The following is a 21,288-nucleotide window of genomic DNA, read 5'->3' as shown; positions in this document are numbered from 1 at the left end:
TGAGAAGAGAGAGAATTCCAGCCAATGCAAATTCAGATAGCCAGAAGATGGAACATAGTGTCAGAGATAATAGAGTACATGTTGAGGAGTGAAGTATATAAGAAGAATGGAAAACTTTGGAAGCAGCCAGGTTGGGAAGGGTTTTATATAACAAAAAAAAAAATTTTTATATTTGATTCTGGAAGTAACAGGGAACCATTGAAATTTTTGGAATAGGGGTATGACAGTCAGACTTACACTTTAATAAAATGACTTTGGCAGGATGATAGACTTGAGAGGGGAGAGACTTTGGGCCAGGAGACTAATCAAAAGAATATAATAATAATACAGGACCATCATAGTGAAGGCCATTGAAACCATTTACATAAAAGTAAGTTTATTTCTTCATATAAATACTTATTCGCTTTCTGCCTATGCTCAGGTATTGTTTGAACCAACTGGCAGTATGAGAATAAAATCAGTCCTTTAGAGGTAAAAATGTTTATATAATTTGCTATCCTCTCTCCAAAAACCCAGCAGAGGTGAGATAACCACATACTAGTGCCCTGCTGTAATAAAAATTTGTAAAATAATCGATTGAAAAAGAGGAAGCAACTAAAGCACAAAGAGAATACTTCATTTATGTGCAGTATTCCTCCATTGTCTCTTCCTCACACATATACACCTCATTTCATGCTAGAAAAGATGTTACCCTGAGTGAAATTTTTTAAGAGATTAATTCTCTTGATGCATCCTTTGAAGTGATCAGATTTTCTCAGTCTTAGTCCTTCCCTTCCCTTGACTTCTATACAGTATTTCATACTTTTGACTACACCTTCTTGATAATCTGGATATCCTGCTCTCTTCTGATTCTCTCTTTCCTAACACCTCCTCACTTTCCTTTACATATTTATTTTTTTCATCTGAACTCTAGTGTGGAAATCCATCAAGACTCCATCCCTGAATCTGTTCTCTTCTTTCTCTACACTCCTTTGGTAGTCTAAAATTCAATATGCTCCAAACTGAACTCATCATTTCTCTTTTCCTTCCCCCACAAAGTCTTCTCCTTTCAACTTATCAATTTCTTTTAAAGCCTTTGCAATCTCAAGGCATTATAGAAAATGAGTAATTAATTCCTTAACTAGTCTCTTAGACTCTTTAGAAATGAGTTATTTCTGCCACCTGCTTACTCAGTCTTGAAACCCCAGTCATCTATTACTTTTCCCTTTTTTCTTTCACCTCATTAACTCTGATCCAATGCTTCAGGGAGCTTAAGAAGAAGATCTTTTGTTTCTCCCTTCCAATCTTCTCCCTAATATATCTTAGCTTTCTCTTTCATTGATTTCCAACTTCTCCTTCTATGCCTTTGGTCTTTATCCACCTCATCACAACAGCCTTCTCTCATCCAGAAAGTTTATTTTGCCTGAAGCCTCCCCTTCATCCAGGTACAATTGAAGAGTACTCTGCCTCTGGAACCCCTTTTATGTTTGGTGGATTTCTTCAAGAACATTCAGTTAAAATAATGTATCAAGGCCAGCCATGTCTTTACCCTTTACCAAGTTCCACTCTTGTCTCTCCAGATTTTTTCTACTATACCCTTATGTGAGCACCTTCTCTATGGGACTTTCTTTTGAGCTTTCTTTTATGTGTTGCGTTCCTATTAGAGGAGGGCAAGAATTATTTTTCTTCTTATATTTGTATGAAATTAGAGACTTAATTTTAGTTAATAGTTTCAACTGGTCTTCTAGGCCAGAAAACAAGTGGAAAATAGACATTTGAGTCTGGTTTGTTTCCTTTTTTACTTATCCATACTCTGAAGTGAAGAACTAATAGATCATAGCCATTAGGTAAGAAATAGGAAGAAGAAATAGGAATTATCTTTCAACTTTGGAGGGCATGTGCTTATTGCATCTTACATAATATGCAACTCACATGTACACATGGCACACATAAAATGCATGTACATATAGTATTTGAGAAATCACAACAAGTACATACATCATGCATTAGTGGTATTTTCTATGGATTAAATGTCTACAAGAGGAGTCATCCTAGGATGGGAGAGAAACTTTCTAAAGACATAGAGGTAAATAATTCCAACAAAAAGAAAATAATGGAAGTTGTCTGAAGAGACCAATGAGTATACACAGAGAATTTGTCAATCAACTTAAATTTTAAAAGGGAATATACAAATTATGAAAACAAAGTCAGGTAACAAAAGGACAAATATAAAAACATTCCACAGTGTTGTGAAAATAGTATCATGAATGCTAAAAGTTCAGAATAATGAAGGGTTAACTTTGCTTCCCAAAATAAAAGTGTTTTTTTTTAACTTTATTGAAAGGAGGATAAAAGACGTGATATGACCTTTCATTTGGAGTAGATGGGATAACTTCCAACAGAAGATAGAGCTACTAAATTATTTTACTCTATTTTCTCTAGCAAAGAGAATGACCTTTGTACTGAAAATGATAAAACACAAATGTCTCAACAGGGAGCTTATATCCAAGATAAGTAAGGAGACAGTAAGAAACCATGTTGATGCCCTTGATATCTTCAAGTCACTGATTTAGGTGATATCTTATTTAAGATGGGTTACATCTTTAAAAACTGGCAAAAGTGGTTCTGAGTCATTGTCAGTAATACTTGAGTTTGTGGAAAACAAGAGAGGTAACTGATTTTCAAAGAAGTGAAGAAATTAATCCAAAAATTATAGAGCATTGATTTTGGCCCCGAGGAAAACTCTAGCATGGATCATTACAGGGATGATTAGTGAACATTTAGAAAAGATAGTTATGATTACAAAAAGGAACCATGGCTTCATCAAGAATAATTCATTCCAGATTAACATCATCCCTTTTTTCTTTTCTTTCTAGGTTTGTTAAATTGGTAGATGAAAGGAATTCTGTAGACATAATCCATCTAGATTTTAGCAAATCATTTCATAAAATATCTCATGCTCTTCTTATTAAGAAGATGGAGAGATGTGGCATGGATAATATATTTAGAAGCATCCAGAATTGGTTGAAGGGCAACATCCAAAAAGTAGTAATTTTTTCTAAATCAAAATTTTTCAATGATCAAGCATTTATTTTTCTCCTTACCTTCCATCTCCTCCCATCCCCCAATCTTCATCAGGAAAAACCAAAACAAAAAAACTTTCAATATATAAGAAATCAAGCATAAAAAATTCCTATGTTGGTCATGTTCCAAAATGTATTTGCATATTAGTCCATCATGACTCTGTCAAACAGTAAGTCTAATTCTTAATTAGTAGTCCTATGGAATGAAAGTTAATCATTGTGTTGATCAGAGTTCCAAATATAGTTGTAAATGATTTGAGTATTAATGTGGAAAGCAATCTTCAGTCAGGATCCACAAGCTTGGCCTTGTTCTTTTTAACATTTTGCCCAATGACTTGGATACATTCTAATACCACTGACAAATCACACAGATCTGAGAGGGATAGCTAACATATTATATGACAGAAATAAAATCTGAAAGGATCTGGAAAAACTGAAACATTGGACTGCATCTATTAAGAGGAAATTCAACATACATAGCTAACGTAATAATAGGTAGCCAAATGTAAAGCCTTACATGGCTAAAAAAACAAAACAAAACAAAAAACCCAAAACAAAAACAAACCAACTAAAAATTACTAAACATAGGAATGGGGGAGGTAAAGTTCAACATCAATCAGTATGAATAGGTTGTAAATCCTAAATGGGTTGTAAATCCAGTGTGAATCATTAGTGTGATTAGGCAGTGTTAAAAAAAAAAAAAAAAGAAAAGAAAAGAAAAGAAAAGAAAAGAAAAGAAAAAAGGAAGGAAGCAAGGAAGGAAAGAAGAGAAGGAGAGAGGGAGGGAGAAAGAGAAGGAAGGAGAGAGAGAGAAAAGGAGGGAGGGAGGGAGGAAATAACAAGTGTCATCTTGAATTTTATTTTAAAAAGTCATAGGTTTTAGGAATAAAGAAGTGGTGCCCTGAATGTTATCCTAAGCAGGCCACATCTGTTGCTGTTATAACTTGAAGAGATTTCATCATATTTTTCTAAAAGTGGTCATACAGCTGAGAGTTCACCCTGCCTTTAAACAGGTATATAGCTCAGTTTTGTCCCCTAGCTCCCTGTTTAAAATCTGAAGTGAAAGCATTGTCATATGACTTTGTAATATTTTATGCAAAGTTGACAATAAATAAAAAATAATTTTCTTTACCCAAGTTCTCCTTAGCTATCCAACCTCAATCCCAACATTGTGACATGTGTCACTTTTAGTCCCATTATATATGGGGACACTGTTACTTACCTTACTGTTACATGGGGAGACCTCATCTTCATTCCTTGAACCTTTTCCCCCTTACTTATTTTATCAATTATTAAAAATAATGAAACAAATGAATATTTGACGTTTTTCAAAACATTAGCAAATGCTGCCTTTGTCAGAGCCTGTCTGGATTGCTAGCTCTGAATTGGTGAAATTAGAAGACTCTATAAGATGTGTCAGGCTCCTAATTCCCATAGGAATAAATTATTTCAAGGTCAGTGTTCTGGCCTTGCAATGAAACTGTCCAATTCTTAATTGAACTATTCCCCCTAAACAAGAAGAAAAATATTGGCAAGTATGCTAACAAAGAAAAAAATGAAAAAGAGCAAAGAAAATTTTGAAGAGAAATATGGAGGGAAAAGGAGAAAGGTATTTGGAGCTGTATGCACCTTTACACATGCTAAATTTACAACAGAGCAGTCATTGGCTTTATATGTTACTATTAAGATCCCTAATTCATCCATTTTGTTGACAGGTCTCAGAGCTCTGCTACAGATGTAGGCAACAGTTGAACTTTAAACAACTAAAACTTGATGAAATTTTGATTTTAAATCTGAAATTGTACAGAGAATTTTGTAACTCCCTTCAGAAATCATTTCAACATCCTACAATTTTTCTTTATGCCTACATCATATTCAGATAATATGAAAAGTATATTTCTTTTCTCTTGGTATCTGAATAATTAAATTTGGTTTTGTTTTTTCCTGATAATTTTATTAGTGACTCCCTATGAACTGACTTACATGAATCACTTCCTTCAAGCAACCACTAGGCTTCTTTTTTCTTTTCTTTTTTTTTTTTTTTCTGAGGCTGGGGTTAAGTGACTTGCCCAGGGTGTATAGTGCTTATACCAAAGAGAAAGTGAAAGTTTCTTATTTTCTACTTTCTCTAGACACTTCTATTCTCTTGGATTCATTAAAAATACAAAATTTGCTTGATAAGAGTAATATATCTGTAGTACAGCTCTGTGTGTACATAATTCTCATGAAAAACGTGGCCCATTTTCACCTGGCAATAGGATATACTTAAGTGAAAAGCAAAATGACTCAGGACTTTAAAAAAACCCTACAAAATTAATTTTTACAATAGTTCCATTAAATTAAAAAATTCAAAAAGAATATTTTTAAAAAATAAAATTAATTTAAAACTTTACTGAGTTGATGGCAAAATCAGAAAAAAAGCAACAATAAAATTAACAAAAAATACTTAGGTTGATTTTCACAGGAAATCTATTTTGTTCAATTTTTAAACTCCCTGATTTGTAATTCTAAAAACTTTAAAAATTCACTTTATTTTTAAAAGGCTTGAATAAACTTATTTTTTTTGAAAATGAATAGATCCTATTTATCAATATGAAAAATAGAAACATTTCTGCATATGGCAATTAATAAAATACACTCAGATAGACATATGGAAGCTGATTAAAACAAAATATGCATGTAATAGGAATCAAGCAGAGACAATTTTTTTAACTTGGTGGGATTTTTGATATTTTGTAACTAGTGCTGCTTCTTGGTTAAAAATGATAATTTTTTATTTGGGAGAATAGATCAAGACCAGCAGGAATCTTGAACTCCATACCATAGCATACAATTTATATTAGAAAAATATCAAATAGAAACACATTTCTCTCTTTTTTTATAACAAAGAAACTGAAGATTTCTACAATTACTATTGAATCCACAGACCAAAAAATAAAGAGAATTTGGACAATATAAAACCTTATGAATGAACATAGAGAATGTTAATCTTTACAAAATGTTCATTCAGCACCCATCTCACTCCGACCTCTCTGTTCCAGGCATGAGAAGCAATCACAAATAGTCTATTTTGTATGGTCTATTTTGAGTTAGTCTCCTGTTGCAAAAGATTTGCCAGCACACTTTTTTATCCCCCTGTTTATTCCCCACTCTGAAACAGGTAGCATATACTTTCTGCCACGCCACAGAGAAAATGGAAGCATGATATCTTCTGTTTGGGGAAGTCATTATAAAGAAACTCAGGAGTATAGAGATTTTGCCAAGAGTACTCCTCATGCCCTCCTCTGACCCTCACCATAGTGCTTTATATACTAACCAGACCAGTCAGAGAAGGAAAGGATAAAAACCAAGATAGGAACTGAGGCAACATGAGTGACTGTGCTGATCCTGAAAGAAAAAAAAAAATACTTAAGGCCAATCCTTTCTTTCCAAAGGGTAGGGTAGTGTTTAAGGGTAGGGACTAAAGCCTGTAAAACCCAAATCACCTAATGTGGGAGGAAAGTAATGCCATTTGTAGTTCAGCCCCAGTGATGCATCAGCAAAGGAAGAGAAGTCAGAGAAAAATAAGAAAAAAAAAAGGCTGAAATATTAAAGATTATGAGGAAGAAAACTCAGTAAAAATCCTGAGCACAAGTGAATAAAGGATAGAAAAGATGCTAAAACTAGGTTGAGTAATAAATGCTCAAAGAGACTACAAAGCTTTCAACAAACACAATACAAAGTAAAGACTCAATGCCTAATGAATCCTGTAGAACCCTAAAACAAAATAAAATAGCCTTAAAACTTCTAAAATGGCTCAAAAGGAAAAGAAATATATTTCTGCCTTGAAATCCCAAAAATTAGTAATGAAATGTGATGAAAGTGTTTATATATATATATATATATATATATATATATATATATATATATATATATATATATATATATATAAAGATAGGGAGAAAGCAGACAGAGAGAGAGAGAGAGAGAGAGAGAAACAGAGAGACAGAGAGAGAAAAACTCAATGAAAAAAATTGAAAACATCAAATCAATGATAGAAATCGTCACCAAGGAAAGAAAAAAGAAAAATAAACAGATTTACATACAAAACACTAAAGTGGAGGGAAATGTAGAAGGGAAGCAAAGGACAATATCATGATCTCTCTGCAAGGCAAAGCCATTGATCTCAAAGACAGGATGTGAAGAGACCATTCAAGTGATTCAAAGTTCTTTTGACAAATCAAAATCCCTGAATACCTCAATGAAGTCAATAATATAAAAAATTGCACAGAAGATACTGGACTGGTTTGCCATTCCCTTCTCCAGTTCATGTTATAGATGAAGAAACTGAGACAAACAGGGTTATGTGAGGTGCCCATGGTCACACAGTTAGTGTCTGAAGCTGAACTTGAACTCAGGAAGATGTCTTCCTCACTCCAGGTCCAACACTCTATCTAGTGCGCCATTCCTTAAGGGGTAGCAATGGGAATTTAAGGGTCAGCCAACATCATTTAAGGAATCAAGATGGGGCTAAGGGTGAGAATTATTTTAGGGACTATTTCATTTTTTCATAACTTCCTGTTTCTAGAAGAGGAAAATGAAATGTTTTGCTCTCAGAACCAGCCATGCTATTACTTACTCAAAATACTCTGCTGCAGGAGTGGTCTTATAGGTGTCATTGATGTCAAAGTTGTCACTTGAGTTGGAAAAACGAGTATCTGAGCAGTTCAGACTATTCCAGGTGTTATTACAGTGTATCCAGGGAAGATCCATAGTGAAGGATGAGAAAAAGTAATGGAGAGCCCAGGCAATGATGACATTATAGAAGAATCCAACGTAAAGGGATATAAGGATAACAGTAAAACCCACACCTAAGATGAAGAAAAAGGAATGAAAGAAATGATCAAGCTTTTGAATCGATTGGCAATTTACTTATCTCATCAAATAGCTTCATTCCTATAAAACATTTATAGTTTTGTCAATATTCTCTTTTCTCACAGAAAAAGGGGAAAGTCCCCATTTGTGTTACTTTTGCACTGAGGAATGTATTATTACAAGAAATCTAAATGACTATGAAAATTTTCTACTTAATATATGTAGTATTTCAGAAGTATTCTACCATTACATCATTGTTATAGATGTAGTTCTTCGAGACTCCACTTGGGTTTTTTGTTGTTTTTTTTTGGAAAAGATTAGTACTAGAATAGTTTACCATTTCCTTCTCTAGCTCATGTTACAGATGAAGAAACTGAGGTAAACAGGGCTAAGTGACTTGCTCAGTGTCACACTGGTAGTACCTAAGGTTAGCTTTGAACTCAGGAAGATGAATCTTTCTGACTTCAGGACTGGCATTGTATCCACTGCACCATTCAGCTGCCTCACTACATTATTATTTTGATTTAAATATAAATTTATTCATTGCTCAAAGCAAATTCACTTTAAACTATCTATGTCCATTTAATTCTCTTATTTTTTTGTGAGCAACCTCCAAGTTCCAAGAATTTCTAAATTCTAGAATCTCAAATTTAGCTCTGATTTTTGAAACAACCAGAAACTAAACATTATCCAGCCAAAAATATCTGTCCATGGCCCATGCCATTTTTGTGAAATCATTTTTGGGGTTCTAGCCTGCCATAGCACTCTGCCTCCTGGTGTCTTTTTTTCATCTCCCTACAATGCCTTATGGTGTCTATCCTTTTATAGCTAACTCTTTTAGGATGCTAAGCTCCTCTATGGAGTTAGGCTGCCAGCCCAGGGCATACTCCAACCTCATGAGGTGTTCCCCTTCTCCTGGCTAATTGTAACTTCCACTGAGGAACTTGTCTTTCATATGCTCCCCCAACTCTATTTCATATTTACCATTTCTGGTGTCTATTATATCTCTGTTTTGCAACCTCTTCTCCTATTATAAACCTACCTTTTACCAAGAGAATGGCTATTGTAAATTCTTCACATGACCGACCGAACCCCAAAATTTGGTGCTGAACCCCAAAATGTTATTTGGAACTAGGAATTGCTACCCTGAACACAAGAAACTAAAATTTTCTTAAATATTTTAGAATAACATATCCTTTCCAGAATTTTTCTTTCATGCTAGTAAGAATTATTCTAAAATATTTAGTGTCATAGAGCCATAGATTTTTAGAATTGGAATAAATCTTAGAAAGCATCCAATTTAGTCTCCCTGTTTTATAATAGGGACCCAACTGCCTGAATTAATTTCACTTTAATATAATAAACATTGGCCAAAGACTAGTCATACTGCTTGTGAAATAGCCTAGATAATTCTTCATAAATGCTTAGAGTTGCTGTTACAAATTCAGTTATTATGGTATTTTTAATAGCTGAACAATATAATTTTGATAAATATTTCTCAGGGAATCTTTGTTTTTAAAAGTATTTCATTATGGGTTATTTGAGTATAGGTACTAATTAAATGAGAAGGAAGGGCTTTGTCTCTCCCTAACTGAATTGCTTCAGGTGCCAAATTACTAATTATAGCTGGGGTTAGGAGGTGGGGAGAAGGCCAGATTTTGTCTAGATTAGAATTTCTAGTGTGTTAGAGGACAAAGGTTAAGAATTTTTAGGATATCCAATTTTGCAATCTTTATGCCACTCCAGTCCCCAGATATGCTACATTTTAGAGAATTCAAGTCATATTTTTGCTTTGGAAATATTTTAGAAATAAATCAACATAATAGCTGCTTTGGGGGCAATAACAAATTTAATATAGTTCTCAAATCATCAGGAAGCATGGCAAAATGGATGCAGAGCTGGTCTTGGTGTTAGAAGAATTTGGATTCTGATTTTCTTTCTACATAGTCAGTGCTCCCTAAGCAGGTCATAAACACTCAGTGTATAGGAAGCTCTCTAAAACTTTAAATTACAAAGAATGTGATGATATGTAGTGGAAAAGAAAGATCCTTACAAGAACTCTCAATACTAATGAGATGATGGGTCTGGGGAAAAGATGGGGCCCATAGTTGATGATTGTGATGTTTTTAGTTTTATTTTATTTATGAAAGGCATGTGCCTTTCAAGTGAAAAGTTCATTAAAATAAGAGCTTAAATACATATATTTACAATTCCATTCCTTGATAATTGTTTGATTATTTATTAAATCATAAGGATCAAAGAATGAGAGCAACCATGATCCCTTTCAAATCAAATGTTGCCAAGATCAATTATTTTTTCTGAATATCATTTTCCTCATTAAACAATAGAGATACAATTTTTTGTATATTTTAAAGTGCTGTGAAATGCAAAGTCACAAAGAATAACTTATAAACTGCTAACATTTTGGTTCTCTTTCAAAAGAGAATATCTATCAAGCATTTCAACCAAATAGATTTTAAAATTTTTAAGTCGTCTCTTTGGACTTAACTGAAGTTAGATTAACTGATCCTGTCCAGTTCTAACAATTTATAATTCTAAGCAATGTCAGTGAGTGTTTTCTCAATAAACATTCCTGCTATTTTTGTAGCTAATACTATACATAATTCAAGGTCCAGATTGTTTCAAGTCTTCTTACTAGTCTCAAAATGCTTTCTTGACAAAATTTCATTTAAAACAATGACCTGGTTATAAAAGTTAACACTGAAAACAAGCCTAGCCATGAAAACAAACTGCCTGTTTAATGTTTGGAATCCATGCTTGGAAGAAAAATATTCATACTGTTTACCTCTTCATTCATTCTCTTGCTAATCTAACATTACCCTTTTGTTTCAAGTTTCAAAAAACCAAACCAAACGCAGAAAGCATACCCTGTGACTTTCAAGAGTGACTATTTTTCTTAAATCATTTGATGATGTGAAGAAGACACTCTATGAAAACAAAGGCTTCTCCTCTCCTGACTGCATCTTGGTATTCCATGAAATACTACTTTTGACAATTATGACTTTGGCTTCTAGTATGGCCCCTTTTATAAAAAGGGCAAAACTGGAGGGTAAATGAGAAGATCTGAGTTTCTGCCCCAATTCTGTCACGTGCTATCCAGGTAATCTTGGGCAAACAATTTAAACTCTCTGGTCTCCAAAACAGTCTTCTCTGAAATGAGGAGACTGAGCTAGAAATCAGGAGGTCTAGAATGGATAGCCCAGAGAGGTAAGGATTTTGGTAGTGAACACGTGGATCTTCTGACCAAGTGTTCACTAGGGAACCACAAGTCAGGGCATTATGTGAGTAGGTATAATAAAGGCTTTTAAGATTACATGTGGCTGTTCTTGAGCGTGCTACTGGTTATTAAACTATAGATTCAAGAGATCATGGCCAGAGATCTTTGAAGGCCTCAGAGGAGGTGAGCCGGGTAGAGTTGACACTGCAAAGGTCAGTGGTCAAAGGTACTCTGTTGGGCCTAGGACAGGCTAGTAATTGTAACTGCCAGGAGGGCATGGTACAAATGGTCTAGAATGTTAATAAGGATCTCAATATAATTTGTTTCTCTTTTTGATTTTATGTACTTTATTTCAAACATTTAAAGGGGTTGTTGATTTCATCAAACTGCCAAAGAGGCCCATGAGACCAAAGAGCCCCAGAGATAGAGGAATCTTAAAGCAATTTTAAATCCTTGATCCTATGTTTATAAAGATACAAATTACAATACTAAAACAAGCAAAACCTTATGAAATACAGTAGCCTGTATATGGGAAAGGAATTATAGTTGAGACATCTAATAAGTCCTTTGCCAAGATTCTTCTGTTCCAGCCATAGGGCTTCCTATGGGTTTTATTATCTCCGAAGAACAGTTTTCAGTTTAAGGACAACTATCCTTTCATCCCTCTCCTCTCTCTCTTTGGGTTTTCCTGTTAGTTCTGCTCTACTGGGTCTTTTATAAGAAGCTTCTATGACACTACTCTGGTTCACAGTTTGGCCCCCACTTTGTTATATCAGCCCTTGTTGCTAGTGGGGAGAAGAGAAATAGGGAGGGAATGGACCTGTTATATCACAGGCACAAAAAACTCTTGAATAGGGAGACATTCTCTACTACTATAGATTGACACCTTCTCTGCAACTTTTTGTTCTTTTAGAGAGTTGCCTAGAATGGTTTCTTAAGTTGATTCCCGATCCCATATAAGGTCTCGTAACTGAATGTGGGGGGTCACAAAATTATGATTTATTATCAGTATATGTTTGATTTGCGTAACTATTTTATATATCTATACACTCCGGATTATGTAAAAATTTCTTGGGCAAAAAAGGGTTATGAATGGAAAAAAATTTAAAAAGGTCTAGAGCATCAAAACACAAAATGCCTTGTTTCCTTCAAAAGATTTAGAAAATATACTTGGCCAAACCCTGATGGAGAAATTCAAGATGAAGTCAGAGTGAGTCATTTTTCTAGTCCAGTTTGACACAGGAAAACAGATAGGTGTGGTGATAATGGGGATGGGGTCTCGTACCAAGCACATTATGTATTAAGGACTCCAGCACAGAAGGAGGTTTTGTACTAGTGCAAAAAGTTCCAAAAATCATATTGGGTACTTCAAGACCTACATACTTGGGCTCCTTGACAGGATCTGATTCCAAATGGCAGCTTTGTTACCCACTATCCATTTAGTCAGGTTTAGGAAATGATCTTGTTTCCCTTTCCTCTCCAATCTGAGATCAGGTCCTACACTGTGTGCCCTTTGGGAGGAGTCAAAAACAGTAGCAGTGTGTTTCTGAAAACTGCAGAAGGAAGGGCTTCCAGACCAAAGAGGAGTCTACATTTCTCTCACTGAACCAATAGAAATTCCTAGTTGGCTAAGAGTAGTTGAGTGCAGCACTCAGTCTTTCTGCTGCTCACACCAAATTCTGGTCAGGAAATTGCAGAGCTTAGACAAGGATGGGAGACAATAATCTCACTTTATCTTGGATCAGACCACTTTGGGAACACTAAAAGCTTGCAGGTCCCCAGACTGAGATATGCCTGAATTTCTGGAATAATACAACAATCAATACTCCAAGAAGGTAGCAAAAAAGACCAATCAATACTTTCCCTCCAGAAGTACACAGTCTGGCCAAACGTCAAGTCAAAAGTCATAAAGTAGACTGAAAGAATTAACAAACAGAAAAAATTATCTTATCATAAAGAAACCTATCATGATGACACATGTTCAAGACAAACTCAAGAAGAAGGAAATGACTCCAGAAAATCAACAAGCAGAGATTTAAAGAAAAATGAAGCTTCAAACACAAATTCAACTAAAGTTTCTGGAAGAAATGAAGATAATAGTTTTTTTTTAAAGGAGTTTAAAATGTTTTTCAAGGAAATAAGAGGTTTAGAGAAAAACTATTAGAAAAATATTAAAGCTATGGAAGAAAGAATTGGAAAGAGAATTAACAGTTTGACATAAGTTCAAAATCTTGCCCAATCAACACACTCTCTAATAATTGTAATGGACCAAATAAAAATTAATGGTTTCATAAGACAATGAGAAATATTAAAACTCAGTCAAATGACTGGGAAAAATAGAACAAAATCTAAAGTATCTAAACAACTGACCTGGAAAATAGATTGATGAGATGAAAAAAATTAAAAATCATTGGGCTACTTAAATGCCATGATCAAAATGAAATTTAAAATAAAAACATTATATTTTGAGAAACTAAAAATAAAAAACAAAAACCTTTCCATATATGTTAGAATTAGAAGGCAAAGTAGAAATAAAAAGAACTTACCAATCACCTGTTGAAAGAAACCTCCAAATAAAAATATCCAGAAACACTTTAATCAAAATCCAAAGCTTTCAGGTCAGAAACAGACAAAACAACAACAACAATAACAACAACAAAAAACAGAAACAAACAAACAAAAAAAAACATTGCAAGCAGTCAGAAATTTAAAAATCCTAGTATTCCAGATCAATAGTCAAATTCACAAAGGATTTAACAGCCATTTCTATCAAGGGTCAAAGAGCTTGGAATGCAATATTCCAGAAGGTAAAGAATGTAGACTCATAGTCAAGAAACATTTATCCAGCAAAACTTAATATAACCCTAGAGGAAGAAAAATCAACCTTTGATGAAATAGGGGGCTTCCAAGAATTGTTGATGAAAAGACCAAATCTATGTAAAAGCTTTGAAGTTCAGAGACAGGAATTAAGAGAAGCATTAAGAGACAAATAAATGAGCATTGATAAAGGACTAAATGAGAATAATCTGCTTATATTCTAATCTAAAGAGATGTGTCCCCTCTAAACCATAGCACCATAAAGATCATAAAGAATCTATTATCTTACAAAATGAAATGTCCAAAAGATATGTATTATAAACAAGAAGGAAGGAGTAAGGGAAATAATTGACACTTGAACCTCACTCTTTTCTGTAGCAGTCAGAATGATACATACACACACAGAAAGGTACAAAAATATATCTTATTCAACAGCAAAATGGAAGTAAAGAAAAGAAGGAAGAATTAGTGGGAGAGTAGTTTAAGACAAATTAATCTTAGGCACAAAAAATCTAAAGATGTGCAGAAATCTTTATAATTCTTTGAAATGGCAAAGAATGGAATTCTTACCCTATAAATTGGGAGATGGCTGAACAAGTTATGATATATAAATATTATTGTAAGAAATAAAGAAAAAGATAGTTTCAGAGAAACCTGGGAAGACTTATTTGGGGAAAGGGAAGAGAATAAGATTTATTAATCATCTGCTTTATGCCAGGTATAATGCTAAGTTCTACACAGACACTATGTCATTTGATCTTCATAACTCCATGAAAGAAGGTGTTCTCTTGTTACTGAGAAAACCAAGGCAGACAGAAGTCATGTGACTAGACCAGGATCACACAGCTAGTCAGTGTCTATGGCTGTGTTTGAACACAGATCTTCCTAACTTTAGCTTAGTGTCTATGCACTAGACAGCTGCTTCATTTGAACTGATGCAGAATATAGTAAACAGAACTAGGAGAACAATTTATAAAGAGATAGCCCTATGATAAAGAAAAACAACTAAAAATGAATTAGGAACTCTTTGTCAGTATAATCAGCAACCATAATTTCAGACTACTAATGATGAAACATCCTATCTATCTCCTGATAGCACTTAGAATACAGAATGAGATTTTTTTGTTAACATGTTAACATGGTCATTGTGGAAATTTAATTTGCTTGATTATATGTTTTATACATGCATGGGGATTTTGTTTTTCTTTTGCTTTTAATTAGAGATGAGGTTGGGATGGAAGGGAAAGAGCACAAATTTTTGCTGATTTTAAAAATAAAATATAGTTTGTTTTTTTTAAAGAAAAATTTGGCAAAAGACTGTATCTCATCTGATTTTGGCTTTTGGATGTGGTGGCTCATAATTCCAGGCTATGTGAAAAAAGAACTTTACTTCTTTCTTACAAGGAGAGGATTATTAGTACCAGTAGCAAATGAAAGCGGAGGATAGCAAATGGCTTTGAAGTGGTTAGATAGCTGAAAACTAGCAGATAGTAGCAGAGAGTAGCCCACCAACCGTAAGTCAAAAGGGATGTTCAGCTCAGAGTGAAAATGTGGTGTTCAACAGAAAACAGAAGAGAGAAGCATGGCAGTATCACTAGGGATACCAGAGCTTTCAATACTGAAGAAGTGAGTTGGCCCAACCAGATGTACATATTGGCAATACATGATCATCCTGTCAATGACAAAAATCTTAGAAGGGATAACTTTCATGTTAAATGATAGTCAAAATCCCAAAAGATTTTTCTTACCAGCTAGAACACTGAACCAAATTAAAAAAGATAAAATATATTAGGAAAAATGTATGGATTCAAAAATAAATTTCAGAAGTATTAAATGGGCTAGAGAGTCAATGATCTGAAACATAATTGAAGGTCTTAATGAACTACAAGAATATAATACGATTGCCCTAAAAGCAAATGTGATTTTTGATTCTATGAAGAAAAACATGATGTCCATAAGTAGGGAGGTGGTTGTTTTGCTATACTTTGCTCTAGTTGGATAATATTTGAAGAATGTATTCAGTTTGAGGTGCCATATTTTAGGAAATACATAAATTGGCGAGTGCACAGAGAACAGTGACCAGGATGGACTTTAAAACCATGACAGACTAGCTTAAGGAAGGGGAGACAATTAATTTGAAAAATACAAAGTAAACAGAAGCAATCAACCTGTTAGTTGATAAGTTGGTCCGGAAATCAAGATCATTCATTGGGTTCCTAATATGTTGGCTTTAGGCTTTTCTATCATATTTATCTATTAGAACTTTTCAGTAAATATCCATATTGATGTCTGAACATTGCTCATCTTTATTAAAGTGGATAAATTGTTCTAATAAATATTATAATAAAAATAATAAATAGTTCTTCTAAATAGTCATTACTTCAAGGTTAAGGAACAGTATAATCTTATGGTGCCTTCATTCAGAAAATTGAACAATCAAAAATAGACCCTGAGTGCTTATTCATTAATTCGGGTAAAAGTAGAGCTAGGATTGGTGGTTACTGTTAGGTTGATTGATCTACCTCTAAAGTAGAGGATGTTCATCCCCAATGAAAACATAGTATCATAAGGTTTAGAACTGAAGGGAATCTCAGAAACCACGCATTCTAAATCCCTCATTTTATAGAGAAGGAAGTTGAAACCCAGAGACTTTATAAGAGGCCTTATAAAAGAAAGTACAAAACCCTTTAATTCTAAATTCAATGTATCTTTCACTATATTGTACTACTCTTTTGATCCTTGCATTTGTCCCTTGGAGGCAGTTCTTGGGAAGGAAGAGGACTATGAAACTTCATAGTTCTCTTTGGAGAACTGATTGGTATGAAATGTTTCTGCTTTATGATTTCCTTCTGTACAGCTATTTTCCTGGGAATACCCCTTTTTATTCTCTCTCCTAATGACCTTGATTTCCTTATTTTGCTTTTTAAAAGCATAGTCTGTTTAAAGGTTCTGGATACAAAGTCAGGCATTTTTGAAGCAAATGGTACTTTGTTTCAGAGATCAATAACAAAACCCACAAATGAAGTGTGTGAGAGTCATGGTTCATAGCTTGAAAATTCAAAGAGATACTCTTAAAGTATGAAAGTTTATTTGCACCATTACTTATGGGCTAGCCCCTAAAAAAAATCTTAACAAATTAGAAATAGTTCAGAGAGAACTTTCTTTAGATACTGAAAATTTGGGGCTTAGCTAGCAAGCTAATAGTCTAGAAGGCTGTAAATTATAAAAGAAGGATAAGAAGGAGTCAAGTAAGAAGACTGGATGCCTTTTTTATCTAGGTAAGGAGGCAGAGTGCCTTTTAGCAAAATATCTGTGATCGGGCAAGATGTCTTTTAATAAGGTATTGTGAATCAGACAGAATGGGGTTTTTGCAGACAAAATAAGGAGCAACAGATAAAAGGTTTATTGCTCCACATTCCTTAGCTAGGTATATGTGTATGAGTAAGTCCTCAGCTCTGACCAATCATCTCTCCTTTTCTGTCTTTTGGGGAAACTCAGGGACAAAGGCTGGGGACCCATCAAAACAAATGAGCATTTCTAACTTGCCTATAAACAAACTTATACATTGTAATACTAAAGAATTGGAATTCTGGAAAAATGTTGATTTTTTTTAAAAAAGATTGCTAAAATAATTGTGTATATATGAAAAATGGGATTTAAAATTCATGCTTTTAAACTACTATCTACATAAATGGTAGATACTTTTATTATTTACAAAATGGCTCCCTGGCCCCATTTCTAACTTCCAGACTCAAAACTATACCCCTGCTGTTACCTTATCCTGGAACTTCCCTCAACACCTCAGTTTTCCTTGACCTGCAACACCCAATCACCCCTATAGCTTTCTGAATCTAGGATATTTCTTTGTAAGTTTTCCCCTCTTCTCCCACTACTAAATTTGTCCTGAGGCCTCCATTTTGTGGAACAGCCCAAGCAAGTTTTCATTCCCCTTGTAACCCTGTTGTAGATTTCTGGAATTTTAATCCATGCCTCCATATTCAGTGCTTTCAACTTCTTCCCCTACTCCTTTTCTCAGTTCCCTTTTGGTTCTTGTTTTCCTTCATTGTGTTTTAACCTCTATGAGGGCAGGGCCTGTCTTTCTTTTTGCTTGCATTTATATCAACACCTACTACTTATTTGCAATGTAAGTTAATATAGTCTTCTTCTCTTCCTCCCTCCCTCTCACTTTTTGCCCTTTTCTCAACCCCTCTTGCTCCCTTCCCCTCTCTTCCTCCATATTTCCTTCTTTCCTTTGTTACTTCATTTCTTTTTTCCTTCATTTCCTCTTCTCTTCTCTCCTTTATTGATCCATCATTCGCAGCTTCCTTCCCTCCTTTTGTAGACCTCTCCTTCCTTTTTTCTTCCCTTTATTCTTCTTTTCCTCTCTTTTTTCTTCCTTCATCCCTCCCCCTTCCCTCCCTCCCTCCCTTCCTTCCTTCCTTCTTTCTTCCATGTATTGAAATAAGATCTTTATCCCATTTTCCAAGCTGCAACTTTACCTTTTAATATTGGACAGATTTTCCAGACTCCAGCAGCTCCTTCCCTATTGAATTGTCCTAATGCCAATTCCATGTAGAAAAGTGGCATCCCAGCAATCACCATAAAAAACAAATATGGGACCAGGAAGGCTCCTGCAAAAGGAAGGATAACATGTGATCACCAAGGTGACTGATATGCTGGGATTCCTGTCATTGAAGCAATAAGCCCACTTTTTTAGTGCCTTCAGGTTTACCAAATGCATATACCTCATAACAATCTTGTGAAGTTGGTAATATAAGAATTCTTGTTCTTGTTTTACAAGTAGTGAAATTCAGTTAGAGAGGTTATGACACTTGCCTATAATTAGTTAGTTAATGTCAGAAATAGTGTTAAATAGCATCAAAGCCATCACTCTTTCCTTTATGCCATGCTAAATGGCATTGAGTGAGGTTGCTAAAGAAATTACTGGAGGATTATTAGAGGATTGTCTCCCCATAATATATATAGGCATATAAACTTAAGGGGGATTTGAATTATTGAAAATCTTTATGAAATCAATGAACTGGAAAGATATGCCAGGACTGAGACTTCTTGGGACTGGTAGAAATCTTGGTAATATTACTGCTTTGTGAGAATAGTAGAATGTTGATAGCCATATGTGTATGGAGCACAGAGTATGTGCTATAAACTAGTGATTTCAAACTCAAATATAAACAAATCCCCAAGGACCACATATTGACTTAAAAAACCACAGATTAACATTATTTATGCTGAATTTTTATTTTATTATAAATTACATGTTAATCTGGTTTGGGCAGGCAGCATTTGAGAGTTTTGTGGCTGTGACTCTCAAAGACCTTAAGTTTGATATCTCTGCTGTAAGACCACCATCCCAACTGTGAACACCCTTTAGATTTTCAACAATTCATTGAACTTGATTATGCCTAGAATGCTATTTCATCAGCAAAACAGTTTCAGTTATCTTGACTTTATGGATATGTTATGAGGTATTAACCTCATATAAAAACAAAATAAGAAAATGATAAATGAGGATTATAGAATTGAGACTTTAAACCTGTCTTCTCTTTTTTGCTTCCAAAAACCCAGATATTAATATGAATGACTATGGGTAGATAACACATTCTCATAATCCCTAAAGTAATGTTAGAAATTTTATTTCCCATTGGAAACTTTTCTTCTGGTCAATTTGCTATGTAACCATATTCTTTAATGTTGCAGGCTAGAAATAAAGATATTTCTAACTCGATCTTGTACTACTTTCTGTCTTACAATTCTGAACTACCCACATTTGTCTTCCTATTCCAGTTTAGAATGAAAGTGAGACAGAATAGGAGTGATGAATTAGATGAATAAGGTGAGATAGAGGGATAGGAGGTTATGGTCAGAATGAAGAATAGGTTTAGGAGGCGTGAGGCAGAGGGATAGATGAAAGGAAAATAATTTATTATCAGACAAAATAACTCTGTAAGAAAAATAATGGTAGTAGCACAATTATGGGTGATATGATCACTCCTATGGGTGGCTGAGTAAATGAAGATGGAAGCCATGGAGTTGAGAAGATTGATGAACTAGGAGGTTAAGATGTTTGAGAGCATATGAACCTGGATATCAAAACCCTTGAGTATAAAAGCAGATATTAGGGTGGAGATGAAGAAAGTAAGCTAAGTCATAAATTCCTTGAGAGAAGAGAAAGAATGATCTGAAGATTAATAGATTATATATTTGGAGTTAAAAGGAACATTAGAGTTCATTTAGTCTAATCCCCTCATTTTATAGATGAAGAAGTCCAGAGAGTTTAGGTAACTTTCCTAAAATCACAGATAGTAAGCAATGAAACAAGATTCTAACCTCCAAACCCAATTCTTTTCAATGTACAATTCTGCCCTGGAATTGTGTCTGAGTAATATGGCCAGATTGAATGAAACTCCCAGGGGGATGGGATACTCAATAATGGCAAAAAGGGGGTATGGAAGGGACAATGAGAAGCAAAGATTGTTTACTTTTTCTTCTGATCTAGGATGCTGGGCAGCATAAGAGAAAGTGCATAAGATGGCCATGGATGCAATATCTTTTAGAATACTTGTTAATTCCAGAAGATGGAATAAGTACATTTTTATTAAAGATTTAGGATTAAGAGGGGTCCATTAAAAACAGAGTGGGAGATCCAGAGGGCATACTTGAACACAAGGGGAGAAGAGGATATGGACTATGGATATTTAGGATTGAAGTGCTTGAGGATGAGTTTATGGGAGAAGTAGTAGAGAGAAGGGAGTTTTCCCTTAGTAGATGGCACAGATAAGGAGAAATGTGAGTTCAAATCTAGTCTCAGACACTTCCTAGCTGTGTGATCCTGGGCAGGTCACGTCACCCTGTTTACCTCAATTCCTCATCTGTAAAATTAACTAGAGATAAGAAGTGGAAAACCATTCCAATAATTTTGCCAAGAAAACCCCAAATGTGGTTATGAATAATTAGACACAAATGAAACAATTGTATAACCTCATAGGGCTATGGGGATGTGTTTTCACAATTGATCACTCTATACATAGGGAAGCAAAGAGAAGAATCCACCAAAAGTTCTTTCTTGGCATCTATGGAAGCAAATAATTGGCATTTTCTGACCTAATTCACATAATATCAACTAATGGATGAAGTGTTCTAGTGGATATTCCACAGCAGAAGAAAGTCCTCAGATTCTAATCTTTGAATCTTGGGAAAATGGGAATAATTATGCCTATCATCTTTATCTAACTGGGTTGTGAGAACCAAATGAGATGATGTATGTAAAGCATTTTTCTAGTCTTTAAATATTATGTA

The 21,288-nt window shown here is 34.5% G+C and overlaps 1 protein-coding gene across 3 annotated transcripts in view; it reads right to left on the bottom strand.

Moving 5' to 3' along the window:
- SLC6A3 (solute carrier family 6 member 3) overlaps window positions 1–21,288 on the bottom strand; it is an 85,282-nt gene that overhangs the window by 55,337 nt on the left and 8,657 nt on the right. For all 3 annotated transcript variants that reach the window (XM_074279165.1, XM_074279163.1, XM_074279164.1), the window contains 2 exons: window positions 18,471–18,602; window positions 7,681–7,912 (listed from right to left, as the gene is read on the bottom strand). In XM_074279165.1, the coding sequence (XP_074135266.1) occupies window positions 7,681–7,912; window positions 18,471–18,602 (364 nt within the window). The remainder of the gene's footprint in view (window positions 1–7,680; window positions 7,913–18,470; window positions 18,603–21,288) is intronic.

This window comes from Sminthopsis crassicaudata, chromosome 1, assembly GCF_048593235.1.
Source record: "Sminthopsis crassicaudata isolate SCR6 chromosome 1, ASM4859323v1, whole genome shotgun sequence".
Taxonomy (NCBI): Eukaryota; Metazoa; Chordata; class Mammalia; order Dasyuromorphia; family Dasyuridae; genus Sminthopsis; species Sminthopsis crassicaudata.
The sequence above is the reverse complement of the archived record's forward strand: the minus strand, read 5'-3'. Positions and strand labels throughout refer to the sequence as shown.